The sequence below is a fragment of the Lutjanus erythropterus genome, chromosome 10, assembly GCF_056507025.1.
Source record: "Lutjanus erythropterus isolate fLutEry1 chromosome 10, fLutEry1.hap2, whole genome shotgun sequence".
Taxonomy (NCBI): domain Eukaryota; kingdom Metazoa; phylum Chordata; class Actinopteri; order Lutjaniformes; family Lutjanidae; genus Lutjanus; species Lutjanus erythropterus.
In genome coordinates, this window is record NC_139326.1 from 7,478,276 (window position 1) to 7,496,006 (window position 17,731).

Consider the following 17,731-nt stretch of genomic DNA (forward strand, 5'->3'; position numbering starts at 1 on the left):
CCATTACTGTATAATAAAACTGTCAAACTGTAAAATTATAACTACAACAATTATTAAAATTATGACCCAGTTCTGCTGACTAAATCTTAATAAAACAACACAAAACAAAAAAGACTAAAAATTTGGCATTAACTAGCCACAATTTTCAGTCAGCAACTAAGACTAAAACTAATTCTGGTTGAAATTAACACTGATGATGTATTACAACAAAATTCCTCCGTACTTCTCTTACGTAATGTGTCTTGTCATGTAGTTTTACCACTGGAGCTTTTCATGGAACGTTTGGTGATAATCTTGGTGATAAAAGTGAGTGATAATCTTATCTGTTACAAACCTGAGCAGAATGTTTGTTTTAAATTGTGACTCCGGAAACTATCACTATTAGCGCCAAGAAGGATGTCATGAAGAGATAGCAGCCCTCATGTCCAGTCATGGCCCTGTTAGGCATTACCTGCAGCTCCATCAGGAGGGGCGATCTTCATGGGATACGGGGGAACGTGGGCGGTGTCGGGCCCACCGTCCTTGCAGGGGCAGGTGAATGGTATGCGCTCCTGGTTGCAGGCAAACTTGATGAATTTGCAGAGCTCCTCTTGAGTGAACATCTCCAGGGCGGTCCAGAAGAACTCAATGTGCTGGTCGGTCTCCATCAGACCCACCTGATACATGGTGTGAGCCTGCAGAAGGAGGGAGAGAGCAGGACATAAATGACTAGATTCACACTGATCTGAAGGAAAATTAACCATTTATTATGTAAACTTTACAGCTTTGAAAAGGTCAAGCCTGACTGATTATGAAATTATTTAACATATATAACTCGTATATAACCACTAAAAATAACCACAGGGAGGGGCTACTATCAAGGCTGACACTAACATATGTATTAGTGATTAGCCCAGAAGGGGTTTTTATGATATGTGGGGTGCTTGCTTTGTAACAGTTTTAAACAGGCACTTTAACATAAATATGTTCATTACCTTCAGGAACTCCAGGTTGATGTAAGGCAGGCCGCAGGTGCGTAACTCCATCTCGAGGGGGATGAGCATGGTGAGCAGCTGCAAGGGGATGATTGAGCCAAGCCCCGCGCGCACTGCTGTCATACACTCCACATTCTGCAGCTCCCTCAGACGAAGGTTTCGCACCGCCCGCGCATACACATCCTTATTCTCCCAGCTTAACACACAAACAAGCACACAATATATGAAAGAGGGAAACATCAGAATATGCAGAGCTGGGTCTTGTACACAATGCATGAAGACAATCAATTTGATTCCTTTTGGTTTAATTCAATTTTATTTGCATAGCGTCAAATCATATCAAAGTTATCTCAGGGCACTTTTCAAACAGAGCAGGTCTAGACTGTACTTTTTATGAACCCAACTGTTTCCACCAAGAGCAGGCAGAAGAAACTTCCTTTTAACGGGCAGAAAACTCAAGTGGGTCCAGGCTCTTTATTAACAATGCACAATGCAATCATCAGAGCAGGTTTTGCTGTACCTGACAGTGAGGTTGCGACCTCCCGGACAAAGCTCCACTTCCTCGCCCGTCATTGTGACATAGGTGAAGGTGCAGCACGGCCGGCTGGGGGAATCTGGGCTTTCTCCTGAATGGTGCTGGGAGGAGATCTCAGCGCACAGGGCCTCCAGCTCTGTCTCATCACTCACCTGTAGGGTCACAGAACAGAGGTCATGTCAAAGTAATCTTTAAGATTTTCATTTAAACAAACGTCCGTTAAGTAACGACCTTTTGCTGAAAGAAGCAACACAGTGGGGATTGAGGTTATGGCCCTTGGATGAAAGTACTGAAATATTTCTATATTTGCAGTATTATGAACTGGGTGTCTGTGGCAACATTGCCAGAAATGCTGTATTAAGTTACTGCTAATATAAACCAAACATTTCCTGCAGCCTCACATTAAAAGTGTTTAACTGGCAAAACATTTGTTGATTTTTGTTATGAAATCACAGGAAATGCAATAAACTTGTTAGGAAGCTTGACCAGACCATGACTGTTCATCAAAACAGAAATTTAGATCTTTTTTGACAGCTAATCAGTTTGAAATATTGCAGAGAGTAATGGAACAAGATGGAGAAGCCAAAGAGCTACAGGTGACAGGCTGCTCCTCTTAACTTCTCACTTTGGCTGTTGGCAGACATATTATGCTGCACACAGACGGCTGTGTGCAGAAAAATATGAGATCACAGTTGCTCACAGAATGATGGAAAAAGGCCTGTTATTGCCTGACTGATTTATTTCAATGACAACAGTTTGTTTTGCTCCCCTCAGAATTCTGTGATATTAAACAGCATAATTAAACCATGGTCTTTGCAGGGACATGAAGTATACACTACTAGTCACTTACATTTTCAAACTTCTTGACATAGTTGTAGGTCAGCACATCAGCCTCCTGCAGGTCCTGCTCCGGGTCAAGAGCCTCGCCCACCAGACCCTTCCAAAAGGAGCCTAGCAGGTCCAAAGGAAGTGGAACATCTGCACGGATGGCGATCCCCAGAAGCTGACCAAAGAAGTGCAACAGCTGTTCCTCTGCATAGCTGATAGGGCACGGTGTTAGGATGTACTTCCCCTGAGGAAAACAAAAAATAAGCGATGATACATACTACATCATCTGTGAATAAGTCCATTGTGCAAGATAAGATTCTTCGAGCCAATCCAGACTAGGATATTCAGTATGCGCCTCAGCAGAAGTGTCAGAGACAGGACATACTGAGAAGATGTCAGATACTGAACACCTCGGTTTTTTTTTTTTTACCTTGTTACGGTTGGCTGCAGCACTGGGGCAGGGGAGCAGCAGGGAGAGAGCAGAACTCTGTAGCTCCTTACACACCTGCCATAGGAAATGTCTAAAGGAGCCACCTGGAGACAGATTCAACAAAGCTAGTTACCTTTGAAAAAAAAAAAAAACTTGACAAGTAAAAGACTGCAAGGCAGTACAGAAAAAGATGTGAAGGATAAATTCTAACTTGTGCCATGAACTTCCTCTCCAGTGAAGCGGATGTTAAAGGCGTAGGTCGGGTCTCCTCCACTGGCCAGTTTCACACAGAGCTGGGATGACGGCACACAAGACAGCTGTCGTGCTGCCTGGCAGAAATATGTGTTCTCTGATGATCTAATCTCACCTGAAGGAAAAATGTCAGACAGACAGAAGGAATGTGATCCAGAAAGATTCAGGACAAGTGATATGAAATGGGAAGCAATAAACATGTGACAGTGAGAGCAATGCATACAGTACCTCCCACAATCTCTAAAGGGTCCAGTGTAATCTCTGGGGCAGCGTGGTCTGCTGTCCGCTGTACTGTGGCGTTCAGTACTCTGTTCATTACAGTGACCTTAGTGTCATAGAAGATTAGACCTGAAACCAGCAGAAATATAAGACGAGGTGATGAGTGTAAATGACATGAATAAGACATGATTAGATACAGAGAGCAAAAGAAACTGGAGCACACTGATTAATTCACAGACATTTCAACACCGCTGTGTCTTCATGAGAGTCAAAGTTGACAAAGACATGAGGCAAACAACATATATTGTCCTCAAAACTGACCCGTGTCAAAATAATATCAGCGTCCAAAGATCATATTTAAATATGGCCACAATCTGAGAGACACTCGAGAATCAGCAACACTGTCTCCTGCCTTTTTAATCAACCCACAGGATTTTTCCACTTTGGTCACTGTGCACTAACTCATCAGGCACCAAGCACTTTACACATCCACATGCAGGTAAAAATACTCTATTAAACTCTTCATTAACTGCAGCGGAGTACATGTTATCTGTATGCTCAAATGTTTAGAGCTGTAAACAACAAAGTAGTGAGGAAACAGTCTGTTTGCACAGTTGAAGTCCCTCTTGTTCTCTGGGCGTTTGCTGTTGCTGAACTCTGTTTCATCTGTATGATCAGATTCACTTTGTTTTTGTCCTGTTCAGACATATATATGTATCTCCTAAATAGGTCAATTCACTGATAAAGTTAAAGTTGGCTTTGTCCCATGACTGGCTAGATCTGTCCTGAGGTCCTGCTCACCTTTGGCCTCACATAACAGCGCTGCTATGCTGTTCTGATACGTCTGTGTCTGTCTCAGCTCCACTAGTGGCAGGAAGAAACTCTCCAGGGTGTTGTTGAGGGACTGCAGCAGAGCAAAGCGTAAGCGCAGGCTCTCCACAGGCACATCTGGAAACACACACAAAAAAAGTTGAAAATACTAGACGACAAAACAACCAGGCAAGTGTAGCAACTGTATGTTATATTATAGATGATAACATATGTATTGGATCCAAACAGAGGTACTATTGAAAGAGGAAAAAGAGACCAACAATGACAACAACCACATGGTTTACTTACTGAGAAGGCAGGCCACACGAGGATCGGCCGTATCACTGGGGTCCAGGTACACTTCATGAGGGTGTAGTCTGGCTGGAGTGATTGCCAGGTGACGGCAGAGCCTGTTAATGTACTGGACTAATGCCACATCCATTTCCAAGCTCCACTTCCTGCAGGCCTTTTGAGCATGACGAGTGTCTATACAGGTGCACCTAGTACAGAGCACAGCTGTTGTTAAACAGAGACCTCGCATAATGTTTAGTCACTTGTGTTAATTTAACAACAGTCAGCGATTCATGAAAAACGAGGAGGCCTTTGAAAATCAGACACACTGAAAAATTCTGGGGTCAGTGCTCACCTATAACTATTACCCAATGAGATTGCATAGCTGTATGAATCAAGATCACAATTTTTATTTTAACAAATTAATTAACAGATTAATAAACAGATTAAACAGATTAATCATGCAGTCCTAGCTTGGACAGGGAAAAACATGGTCTTAATATCATAGAATAAGACTAAATAAACTCTCATTGTTTACTGAAGACTGCTACATAGTTTTTAGGTCTGACAAATCAAAAGACAGAGAAATTCAGAGATAGATTGGTGGGTTGTTGTATGTTTAAACCCTCCAAACTGGTATGGTGCTGTCTTTTTTATGTAGTACACAAAATGGCAAAATAACATGTCATGCTGCATTACAATTAGATGGGTAATGTGAAAATGAAGATGGACATTAATGTAAAATTATATTCTATTCTGATTCAATAAATAAGACATGACATTTATTTTAGACAGTAATTTTACAGTAATTTAGTGACTTAATAAAGGTCTGAAGAGGACACATTTTTTCACAAAGAACATCATGTTTGTTTACTGTAGAGCATGTGCATGTGACAGTATCTGAGTTACACCAGTCTGAGTCAGTGCTGGTCACTGGGGTAATCACTTTCCAGTCTCACCTTTCAAAGTGGAGATCATAACCACAAGCCAAAATCGCCCTCCAGACGCTACGGATGTCCTGCTTGGCACGGTCAACAGCAAATTTATGGAAGCCCTCAAGGGTCAGGTACTTCTCCTCTGGGACTAAAGAAAACAGAGTGGTATGTGAGGCAGCTCACGCGCATCTGGTTTCAAAACAGAACTCAGGACATCGCAGTAGGATCACAAGTTACCAGACTGCTAAGTTACCAGAGTGCTAAGTTACCAGAGTGCTAAGTGATATGTTCACTTTACTAGTGTTGTCTGATCAATGGTAACAACATACCAAGATACATTTAATTTTCAGCCACATAAGCAAAAACAGGATTGATTGGTAAAATCACAAATTGCTTCATTATTAAACCCAAACGTAAGAAAGAGGAGATCAGTGGAGCACAGTCATTTCTGTAAATATCTAATAGTATTAAAGGGTAACTGGAACTTTTCACTCTGGACCCTCTTTTCCTATGTGAGCTGAGCTGCAACATAAGACTCACAACATGCAAAGAATTGCTACAGAGACAGACCAGAGTAAGAAATGTTTTTTTTTCTAACCAAAAACAGGTGTTTTATTCCTCTTGCCAAATAATTCAGACTCTCTTTACAAAATGGTAACTTTATCATCATCACTGTCATCTTCATTCAAACTTGACAAAAAAAACAAAACAAATTAAACTCACCAAAACCATCTTGGCTCGTCTTTCCACTGTTCCAACAATCACCTACCCTGGTTTGGTCGAAATAAATCCTTAATTCACTGCATTACATGTGAAAATGTTTTAGTTCTACATGCTCCCTGTGGCTTCTCTAATGTCCAACCTCCCTCTCGCTCCTGTCCTCATTATTTCACATTTAACATGGTGAAATAAGGGTTTAGTTTGACTAAATCAGAGGTGATGAATGTTGGAACAGTGGGAGGACGAGCCAAGATGGTTTTGGTGAATTTTATTTTGCTTCTGTTAAATTTGGAGGAAGATGATGAAGTTAAAATGATCTGTGTGGCTTTGACAACTGCAATAAAACAGCTGATTCTGGTTAAACAAAATGTACTTTATTCTTTAAAAGAAGCGATCCTTTCCATAATGTTAAACACTTAAAATGACAACCTTAGACTGTCAGTGGCAAACAAGTTTGATTGGTGGTTCAAAGCTCCCATGAGGGATTAAGTTGTATCTTAGTTTCACTTATGCTGGCTGCAGCATTCTCCTCAATACTGACTAATTGTTAAAAAATGTTGTGCCCATGAGTCACTTAAGACACAATAACATGGGAAAGTAGAGTTCAGGTTGAAAAATACTTAACTTATCCATTACACAACAAAGTAAGTGCACTGATTAAGTATTTATGACGTAAATGTAAGACATATTCAGTGACGTCTGCAGTCACAGTGTGTGTGATTACTGCCAACCTTCAGTTTTCTTGGCAGGAGATTTTTCCACATCTTTCTCATCAGGTCTGGATTTCTCAGGAGATTTTGGCTTCAGGACTGTCTTCTTTTCACTCAGTGCAGTCCTGGCAGAGACAAGAGCACAGCAAATTTAATTCAATTAGTGTCAAAGTGTAAATGTGCTTAAACATGTGCTTGCACTTCAAAGTGTTGGGTGGATTACTCACCTGACACTGTTAAGCACAGACTTCTCCTTGGTGGGAGGTTTGGTGATGGGCCTCTTGGTGCTTACAACCTTGCCTTGGTGCTGTTCTTTTCCTGCTTTGCTGTATTTGTTCTTATTGGGCTTGGGAGTGCCATACTTTCTTAGAATCTGATAGAAACAGATTATTTTTAAAACGTGAATGTACATATGGTATAATGTGCTTACAAATTCATGTGTGGTGGTTGATCTGAGAAAGAAATGAAAATTTCAAGATGTGACACTTGAAAATAGACTTTTTTAATCACAACTACATTGACTTGAAATTTCAGGGTAAACCCAGGTGTTATCAATGATAATAATTAAGTTCCCCTTCCATTTTGAACCCATATTTATAGCTTTTATGTGATATCAATTCTCCAAGTATTTGTTTTTCTCACAAGGTACGACACAATGTACCTTACTGGCCATTATATCACACTTGCATCACTTGTGGATTTGGAATATTCTATACATTTTGACTTACTTTTGTTTGGCCTTACTGTAAAAGTACTTTGTGAACTCTGTTTTTATAAGATGCTATATAAATAAAGTTATTATTAGTGCTGCAGAGCTTTTCCAGTGAGCACATATACCAGCACCGTGAAACTGGGACCTTAATTAGTATCTTTGTTAACACCTGTGTTTACCCTACCATTTCATGTCAAAATGGCTGCCATGAAAAAGGTCCTCTGATTGATGAATGAGATCATTGGATGATTCAGCAAAACAGTAAGTGACGTTAAATTGCAGTGTTTTAGAACATGCCCTGCGAATGTGTTATATACCTGAGTAAGCTGGTCCTCGAGTACTTTCTTTGGAGGCCTTACATTGGTGAAGAAAGTGTGCAGTAGGTTTCCAGGTGTTTGAGCGTTGATCTGCTCCTTGCTGAGGTAAATGTCAGACACTTTCACAGGCTTGGCCGGTGTGAGGCTCAGCATCTGCTCCGAGTGCACGCAGCTCTTAAAAATATCTGTGAGGACATCTCTCGCTCCGGGTACAAGCTTGTCACCTTGAAACATGGAGAGATAAGATTTTTTTACTGGCAGCTCTAATGTCACTGTGCAAGAGCAGAATGTATCTATCCAGAGTCAAACACCAACCTCTGACTGACTTGTCCAGGAAGTAGTCTTCCAGAGCGGAGCTTCCCTGTGTGTCAAACAGGCTCTGATTTACACTGGAGGCTGTAAGGATCTCCTCATTGGTCAACTCCATAAGCTCCTCTTCACCTTCCAGACTAGACAGGCCAATTAGGTCGCTGCTGTTGAAAAGACTGGCACGGATTTTTTCCACTTTGGCCCGAGAACGAACCTATAATTAACGAAAGACAGACAAACAATAAAGCCTGGTGCCACAGATGCATCCTGTATTATGTCCTGGCTTGCTGATATTAAAAACTGGATGTCTTAGAGAAAATAATCCAAGCTTTTACCTCTTCCAAACTTGTTAAAGTTGAGTTGACTTTAACTGTATGACTTATTTCTTAATAGATGTATTTGTTGTATCTAGTTAACTTATTGTCTTCTTAATATCTTAAGTATCTTTTATTGTGTATTTTGTGTATGTATCAAACAGCGTAGATCCATCATTGTGTTGTTAATCAACTCACCTCAATGACAGCATAACCCTTGATAGGCCTGGACATGACTGCATTGCTCTCCAGTGAGGTGACTGTGTGCATAGAGCCCCCATCCGACACCGACGGTGTTTCTGCGCTGTCGAGAGGCTCCCCGAGGCTGCCGAGACTCCCCAGGCTTCCTGTACTACACAGGGAGGTATCTAGACTCTCCTGACTAGAGACAGTCTGGGAGTCTTGGGGACCCTGCTGGGGATATGTGACAGCCGACGCTGCAGCAGCAGGGGTGAGAGGTGGGACAGGTAACAGCTCCTGATCGACAGAAAGTTCACTGGCAGTGCGGGAAACTCCCTGAGAGGAGCTGCAGATTGATGTCTGACTGGTAGAAGCTGAAGCGCTCACACTCATTGCTGGAGTCACGCTGCTGGAGCTGTCAGGACTCTCAGGGCCTCCGTTGTTGGGGAAGGGGCGCTCAGGTTCAGGGCCCCCTTTGCCATCCTGAGGGCTGGAATCCCCAACAGCTTTGGGCTTCTTGGGGTCCTCTTCCTGCAGAGGGATGAAGACTTCATCTTTGAAGAGTCCTCCATGTGCATTGCAGGCTCTGCGGATGGCGTTTCGAACCACGGCCTCCTCTAGGTGCGTGGGGATACCTGAGAGCACCAGCAGGCGACTGTGGGCGGTGGGACCCACTAAGGCCTGGCAGGCATCCGTCACTGCATCGCTGGTCACGCTTAATCCCTGTGGGTCCTTATTGGCGAGATGTCGTAGGATCATCAGAAGCGTGAGGCAGCGGTGGAACCAGAGCATGTCCTCTGGTTTACTGCCCGCCATGTTTAGCAAGGCGCTGTCACTCTCTGACAACCGTGCACCTCCACTTCCCCGTTTCCCAGAGACCGCTGCTGCCACTGCAGCTGCTGCTCTCTCACGCTTCATTTTCACCTTCTTACGTTTGGAAAGCAGACTGGGGCTCTGTGGTGTCTGGCCCGGCGACGAAGATGAAGATGATGATGAGTCACTGAGGTTAGGGGCGCTGGTGGAGGACAGAGCTCCTACTGAAGAGCCGCCAACATTTAGAGGAAGGGTCACCTCCGCCACAGCCAGACACACTTCCATCAGAGCGTGGAAGTAAGTTGAGAAGCGGCTCTGCTCTGCCCCCAGAGCCAATGCAATGCCTCCAGATGAAGACCCCCCTGCTCCAGCCCCTCCGGCTGTCCATCCCTGAGTCTCCCGGTCATAGAGCTTTCGGAGTTCTGTCTGCAGGGCCATGAGCACTGCAAGGCAGGGGTTAAGCAGCAGAGCAATGGAGCTAGAGAGGCCAGCAGGGCTCTTACGCTGCTCCAAGTGGTGGATCTTCCGCAAAAGCTCAGCCAGCAAGTGAAAGATGAGCTCTTTGATGGAGGGAGCCAGATCAGTGGTCCAAAGCAAACCACCTAAAACAACAACAAAGACAGAAAAATTTATATTCATGTTTGGTATGATTTAGCTTGCAAGCTTTCAAAGTTCTATGATTTATGGAGCTAGAAGTGAGGAATAATGTATATGCGTGTTTAACTAGCTCATAAACATCTCTGAAGATTGACATTTTATGACCTTGTAAGTATACGGTTCTTTCAGTGTGGTGAGTTTTGAGAACTTGAGAGACTTAAAGTTTCACATAAAATATGTCATGTCTATGTCTTTACATAATGTGTTTTTTTAATCTCAGAAAATATGCCAACTTTGCATTAAGAAATGTCCAAAGATCATAAATCAGTAACAAAATGTCAGAGTTTTAAAACCTGAAGCAAACAATTTGAGCTCTAACAGGGAAAATCCACTTTCGTTCCTGCTGGGAGACGGGGGAGATGGATTTTACTGGAGTTGCATTTAACTAATGTGTACAGCAACTACAGACACATTAATGAATCAGGCTTATCAAAGTTTTGATTTAACTGGTGTTCAAACTAAAGAAAACTGGCGTGCTAAATTAAATGTCTTTAGAATATGACAGGTTATGATCCAAAAATCTCAAAATGTGCACATGAAATCATCAGCACTCACTGATAAGATTTAACAATTTTATTTTAACACAGCACCAAAACAGCAAACGCATTTCAGCAGATGTATAGTATCTCTTTCTATAGCAATTTTTTTAACTACTTGCTAATATTTGTCTGTTGTTTATGGTGTTTCAATTGTTTTTATTTATATGAATGAGGACACAAACAAGATGAGGAAATGACACATGTACACACCTGTATTTTTTAGTGTTAGGTGGTAAAACCAGTAAGTCACTTTTCTGGTTGTTGTAAGAGAACAACATTAGATTTTTTCTTATATTTGTATTTTATTTTTCTGGTTAATATTTGGTTTCTGTAATGAATAGCAGCCATTTGGTAATCATCAGAGGGCTAGGGCTGAAACACATCCATTGTTTTGCTGCTATGAAACAATACAAGAGTTAAAACTCATCAGTGAGATTTCATGCGCACATTAACTGGTGCTCAACCTACCTAGTAGTTCCACCACCTGCAGAAGCACAGACGAGGGCACTGTGTCCAGCTCATCCTCTGATCGCTCACTGCTCTCTCCCAGCTTCCATGTCAACAGCTGTTCAGCAAATGCCATGGCCAGAGGAAACTCCAGCGGCAAGGAGTGCAGCACCAGCACAGCACCAGGAGGCGGCGACACCCCTACAATCAGGACAATGGGATATTTAATTGCATTTTATCCTGTAACGCATTGCTTTTTCCCCAAACTGCTTAAGTAGCCTGTATGAATTTCCTGTTGGGAGTCAGACACTCACCCAGTTTGATGTGCACCTTATCAGTGGGTATGATAACAGAGGGGTATTGGTTAGTGGTGGGAGGGGGAGTAAGGCCTGTGTTGGTAGGAGAGGCATCCAGTGGATAACACACCGCCTCCATCAGATTTAGCTGTCCATTTCTGCGCACTTTGTGACCCAGGCCATACACCATGACTCGAGCCCAGGGAGCCTTGTAAAGACTGGAGCTGATGTGGAAAAGACATGGGAGAATTAACAGGAATGGATGGTAAGAACCTAACATGTTTCTTTGATCTCTGATGCCATATCACGGTCATGGTTTGTCACAGTAAATATATTACAGATTTCTCCCTTAAAGACACATGTGGAACTCACTCTTTGCGGCAGCCTAGCTGGCTCTCCTTGCAGGATACGATCACAAATGCTGCGCCTGGAAAGCTGACATCCATGCTAACCTTTGACTCCGTCACAGGAAACTCCTCAGATGTAAACTGCTCTGGTGCATTCTGTCACAGTGAACAGAATTATATGAAAATATTAACAACTTTACGAACTGTGTAGCTATCCAGAGACAACTTTATTAGGTTAAGCATTGATTGGCAGAACTGACCTGTAGGAAGCAGCAGATCTGCTTCGTGAGCTCCAGCAGGCTTTCCTCTCCTTGATGCAAGGCACGGGTGATGGCCACTGTCAGCCACTCCTGGATGGGCTGAGCATTTCCCTGGTAGAATAGTTCTGAGGGAGAACAGCTTTGGCCCTGGAGGTTATGAAGCACCGACTGGGCCAGTAGGATAGAACTAGAACTAATAGTGCCATCTGCAGGAAGAACAACATCAGAGCAATCAGCACACAAACACAGAAGGTCAATTCTCACTGAGACATGCATTTTTATTTCATTTTTTAAAGCTACTACAAGGAACTTGTAGTCGTGTTTCCGCTATAATAAGCACAAAATATAACATAAAAAATAAAATAATCAAAAGAACAACCTCCTCCTGCTTTGGTTAATGTACTACTCACTTTAACATTGCTTGGAAAAATGTAAACACAGGCTCATTTAATCTGATTTCAAGGAGACTCCGACCTGGCAGACATTAACAATAACTAATTAATATACATAAATGGCTAATCTTCTCACAGATGGTCTCATTAACTTATGTAGGTCATATAGAGGCAACAGTAATAAACTGAGACTGTTTCATAACCAGTTAAAAACTCCTTGTAGCAGCTTTAAATTTTCATTTATGAATGTTTTCCCATTATAAGGACAGAACAAAAAAGCAAATAAATATGAGGTCATGGGATAATCAGTACACCAAGGCAATTTATTGCACAAGATACACTCATTAGTTATCAAAGATTCGTCTCATTGGCTAAATAAAGACCATTTTTGCAGCTGATTTTCTCCCAATTCTTAGATGGCCATCTGTTCCAGAAGATGTAAGTGTTGAACAACACAAAGGAAAGAAGCCTGCAGTGCGACAATTTTTGTAATTGCCTTTTTACTTGCTGTCAGCAAGATCTTTAAATGGTAAGTATCATCGTTATGTAGCCTGTAGGGGATATTTCCAAGATAGAGGGATGTGAATTTTGCACCGACACTAAAACCCAGGATTTTTTAGATGATTTTTTTGCCATTTCTTTCCAGAAAGTCTGAATGGAGTGACAAAACCAAAAGACATAAGCATGATCAGCTATAATCTGTCCAAATTCCCTCCAGCAGCACAGTTGAGTATCCATCTGTTTTGACTTCTGTTTGAGAGTGATAAAAAAGTGTCATTTTCAAACAGAAGTCAGTCCAGGAGTTGGTGGAGGATGACGGTTTCCCAGGATTAAAGCCAGAGGCATGTAGTTATTAACAAGAAGGATTAATACTCACCAGGAAGGGGTGGAGCCAGCAGCTGGTTAGACAGCAGCTGCAGGTGTTCTAAGGTGATGTCACGGATGGCAGGTATGTGGAAGAGACGAGTGAAAGTGTGGGGATTCTTGGGAGCAAAGATGTTGAGCAAGGCCATACGGCAGTATAACCGAGCCAGCGCACTCTCACAGCGAAGCAGTTCCCTGCAGCAAAGCAGTAAAACACAATGAAAACTGAAAACTGGTGAATGATACTTCTACATTAAGCACATACCCCTTTTAGTTCATACATTACCTGTGAATCTGTATGTTGCTACTGTCTAGTGAGACTAAGCCATTAGCTGCAGTACGTCGAGATCCAGCAGGTGGCCGCTCCAGCATCTCAATAGGGTACCAATACCTCACCAGCACCCCCTCACTGCGCAGGTAGGTCTCCACCTGTACCAGCTCATTCACCTGGACAAAAGGCATACAATTATTTGGGTTTTCATTTTGATGAGAAAATAGATTGTGTATGGCACATCAGCTCTCTCAGAGTCTGCAGGCAGGGCACTAAAGGAGTTACTGGCAAGATTAAATCAGTTAGAGCAACTGGTTCCCTTATATACTTATATCCCAAATAACATCTTGGGGCTTCAGTGATAATTACCTGTTAATGTTCAAAGCAGTCATGATTTACTTCTATACTTTGCTAATATTGTAATCATGAGACTTATGAGAGATGAGACGTCTGTCTAATGAGAGATGTGTTTTTTTTATATTATATCTAAATACAGATAATGATGGACAGCTTTTAATAATGTGGGGACTGGCATTGAAGAGTAATGGTCCTCTGTATTTGAAAACATATTGTCCAAGAGTTGTGTGATGATAGGACAAATAAATATGCCTATCTGTTTGGATATGAAAGGACATCAACATTCATTAAAAAGAAGCCATAAAATAGCTGTGCTCTCTTTTGTTCGATGTTAAAAATGGTGTGACCGAGATGATGGATATGAATGATTCATGCCTTCCATTCACAAATGGTTGTTTGGAAAAGAAACATTTAAACTGGCATCTTATTTAAGGAATGCATGGGAGCTCAAGGAGGAGGACCTTTTATCAGTGTTGAATGGTAAATGATAATGATGATGATTCATTCCTGTTTCCAAGCATCTTTTTTCTTTTTTTGGAATGACTATTTGAATGAATGTGTGCAGCCTACTGGAAATCAGTCATTCACATACAAGCCAGCATCAAGTTTTGTACTTACAGAGTCCACATCCAGCACTACCCCATGCAAGCCAAAGGTCTTCAACATGCCCCGGATTGCAAACTTTGGCAGGGCTGTCCCTCCTGTAGTGCTGTTGGTATTGTTGCTGTCCGGACAGCGGATGACCACAGTCAACCCTGTTTTGAGTGAGTAAATTATTAATTATCAATTATTTGCAGAAGCCCACAAACAAGTTTTCATGTGTCAAATCAACAGTTTTAATAGAGTGCTGACTAAACCATGAACCCAGAAATTGGCTCATTTAAACTTACAGTGTGTACAGGGGGTATAGAGATGTAGTAAAAGGTACCTTTGCGAACTTTGTCAATAGTGAACTTGTTGGCCTCATCCTTGATATCCTCAATGGTAGGGAGGTAGAGGTCTCGAGGAATGCCACCGTTCTCTTCATACAGGAACTCAACTGTCTGTCTTGCAATGTCAACCATGCCTGTTGTCAACAAAATACACCATGGAGATAAACAATATTAAAGCTGACCTTGTTTAATCTAGATTAACCAAATGTGTGCAAAAATTCAAAGCTTTACATTAACATAAAATATGCACAGGCTAAGAATGGGCTGGTTGGTAGAGTTTAGTCAATCTTTCATTTAATAAACTCTGGTATCAAGTTTTTGATTTAAAATCATTAGACAGGTTTTGTCAATTCAATTAATTTCATGTCAACTGTAGCACTCTAATTACTCTACCTCATTCCAATTCGTTAAGGGTAATTAATCTAGAATTGCATGAGCACACTGGAATTATTAGCAATAAAGTAGAAAGCATTTCTATAGTAGAGTGACTTTAAAAGCAGAGCAAACATTTTGAGGAGCGGCATAATGAGTACAGTTAATGGAAACTGAATGCATGATTTATTTGAATACACGTGTCAGTACTTCTGACAATCAATCAGTGTTCTGATCCAGAGAAACACTGTTTTATGGGTTCTGAAAGAAAACTGACTACTTCATCAATTCTGTTTGTGGTGCACTCATGATCAAACACTAAAATGCTCCCACATTTTAAAATTTTAAGAGCATTACACAGCAGTTTTCTCAGTCTGTTGCAAAGCTTTTTGTAAACACTAAGATTTTTCCCCATCTGTCTTACTGCATGACAACCTGATCACAGGGAGGTGTGACTACATTCAAGCCTGTGTACCCACTGTATAAACAAATCCTAAAAGAGCTAAATAAAAAGCCAAGAAATCATCACTGCTGAAACATCCTTAAAGATATATATTCTGTACATACCTGATGTTCAGATTTATTCATAATCTCGTACCCCTCCCCATAGATGGTGCCTGAACTATCACAGCAGCAGCAGTGTCGGAAGGACTAGAGCATCTACTCAGGATGACGGGGTACAATAGTGTAGAAAGACAGCCTTTGGTCAATCTGCTTTCTCGGTTGTGAGGAAGTGGAATCCCTTACCCACAAAAAGCTTTGCAGCATTTAAAACCAGCCTCAAGCTGCCTCAGCATGAAAGTGTAACCAGTATGGTTTTCATTTAACTGATCCTATTTATTATCTCACACTGATGCACTTCTATGTATTCTATTTTATGTATGTATTGTATCTGCTGCTCTGTGGTTGTTTTTTGTCTACTTGCCCAGGAACAACAGATGTTATATGTTTGTGTTATATCCTGTAGTTCAGCCTGCCATTATCTGGTTTAGTGTCTTATGCTTGTTCATGAACCCCAAATTTTAAACTTAACTACTTTTCACTGATTTTTACTGACCTGTTAACACCTTGTCTCAATGAAACAATGCTGAGTAAATTAAAGTAGTTTTTGTTTTGGTACTTTGCTATATGCTACACTGAACTGGAAGTTTTTCCATTAATGATATTCTTTCACTCTTTACCAAGCTGCAGAGCTCCTTTGATTTGGTCCAGGCCAGACTTCCTCTCAGCCTCATTTCGGAACCTCCTACGAATGGTAGGAAACACTTTGGTCTCCCAGGCCTTTACCAGCAAGGCATAGTGGTCCTCCTAACATTATCAAACATACATCAGAATAAAGTTATTACAAAATTTAAATTCACTGGAAAGTCATTATTATAGGATGAGAAGGTGAGACCCCACTCACTCTTGGAACATCATCATCATCTTCATCATCACTCTCATCATCTGCGATAGGTGGCGGATGTGGGTCTGGCCCCGAGGTGACAAGGTTCTCGTAACTAAGCTCGACTTTGTAATGGCACGACAGGTCACTGTTGTACTCTGTACCAACAGGAAAGGACAAACAAAAACATGCAGGTTAAACAAATGCTACCAACAGGGAGACAAAATGAATCACTGTATCAGTGTAGCAAACTACCTGCCTGTCTTTGGGGGATATTTGAGTAAAATCAAAGTCAAATGAAACGTGTGCATGTTTTAGCAGAATAAGGCTGAAATGAAGGTGATAAACATACGTTGTTGGGCGACTGCCACAGCTGCAATCCGACAAGGGGGTCCATGGGAGCCAGAGTCAGAGGTGACACTTGCACCTGCATCATTGTCACTGTCTGAGGCCATTGCAAAAGGTAGTGCCTCAAAATTTGCACTTATTTCCTCTGCAAGGTCTACACACAGGTCGGCCGCATTTCTGTGTGCCTGACCTTCTGCGTAGGCAAATGGCCTGCTTCCAAAGTTGGCACGGATCTTTGAGTTCTACAAAGAAAATGGAAGAAAATTACAAGATTAAGTACCTTAATCCTGAGGGAAAACTGTGTCAGTAAAGCAGCAAAAAAAGGACACATTATAATAGATATTAAATACCACGGATGAACCAAATTACAGATTTCTTTTGATCACTTTAGTATTTATTGTCTTTAGACATATATAAATACAACAAAAACATAACAGTGAAACATGTTGCAAAGAGGGGGTTACAGTTCACAACTAATTATAAAGTTAGATGTGTTATTTGCTTTTTAAACATCATGCAATTTATATTATTATCAATAAAATGATACACTGCCAATGTCTGCATTTCTAAACCTAATCCATTTTCCCATTTTCTGTTAAACACATCTTCTTTTAATTCATGTAGAAATTTGTCCAAATAATTATCTCTCATCTGCAACAATTTGGTTTATTGCCCAGGTATAAATCTGAACACTTCTTAGGGATTGCGCATCCTAATACCTCACTCAACACTGAATACTTCAGAAGACATGTGCATCGTTTGCATCTCTGTGGCCACATGTCTTCCAGCACATTTGTTACCGGACAGGTTGTTTTCTTGTTATGTTAGGTTTAATATTTTTCTTCCTTTGAAATTCTCCCCACTTAAGTGAGTTTGTGGATGTTTATAGTGTTACACACAGCCGGAAACGCCATCA

The 17,731-nt window shown here is 41.4% G+C and overlaps 1 protein-coding gene across 1 annotated transcript in view; it reads right to left on the minus strand.

The window, feature by feature from the left end:
* Positions 1 to 17,731, minus strand: part of hectd4 (HECT domain containing E3 ubiquitin protein ligase 4) — a 50,105-nt gene that overhangs the window by 2,206 nt on the left and 30,168 nt on the right. Inside the window, exons 50-75 of the mRNA XM_084728084.1 lie at positions 16,820 to 17,057; positions 16,489 to 16,625; positions 16,265 to 16,391; positions 14,708 to 14,845; positions 14,398 to 14,534; positions 13,438 to 13,598; positions 13,165 to 13,346; positions 11,896 to 12,101; positions 11,661 to 11,791; positions 11,307 to 11,512; positions 11,014 to 11,193; positions 8,555 to 9,951; positions 8,049 to 8,256; positions 7,734 to 7,957; positions 6,932 to 7,077; positions 6,726 to 6,829; positions 5,299 to 5,422; positions 4,358 to 4,548; positions 4,040 to 4,186; positions 3,248 to 3,367; positions 2,979 to 3,134; positions 2,768 to 2,871; positions 2,360 to 2,581; positions 1,495 to 1,661; positions 975 to 1,170; positions 452 to 674 (exon numbers count right to left, since the gene is read on the minus strand). Coding sequence (XP_084584210.1) covers positions 452 to 674; positions 975 to 1,170; positions 1,495 to 1,661; positions 2,360 to 2,581; positions 2,768 to 2,871; positions 2,979 to 3,134; positions 3,248 to 3,367; positions 4,040 to 4,186; positions 4,358 to 4,548; positions 5,299 to 5,422; positions 6,726 to 6,829; positions 6,932 to 7,077; positions 7,734 to 7,957; positions 8,049 to 8,256; positions 8,555 to 9,951; positions 11,014 to 11,193; positions 11,307 to 11,512; positions 11,661 to 11,791; positions 11,896 to 12,101; positions 13,165 to 13,346; positions 13,438 to 13,598; positions 14,398 to 14,534; positions 14,708 to 14,845; positions 16,265 to 16,391; positions 16,489 to 16,625; positions 16,820 to 17,057 — 5,572 coding nt within the window. The remainder of the gene's footprint in view (positions 1 to 451; positions 675 to 974; positions 1,171 to 1,494; positions 1,662 to 2,359; positions 2,582 to 2,767; positions 2,872 to 2,978; positions 3,135 to 3,247; positions 3,368 to 4,039; positions 4,187 to 4,357; positions 4,549 to 5,298; positions 5,423 to 6,725; positions 6,830 to 6,931; positions 7,078 to 7,733; positions 7,958 to 8,048; positions 8,257 to 8,554; positions 9,952 to 11,013; positions 11,194 to 11,306; positions 11,513 to 11,660; positions 11,792 to 11,895; positions 12,102 to 13,164; positions 13,347 to 13,437; positions 13,599 to 14,397; positions 14,535 to 14,707; positions 14,846 to 16,264; positions 16,392 to 16,488; positions 16,626 to 16,819; positions 17,058 to 17,731) is intronic.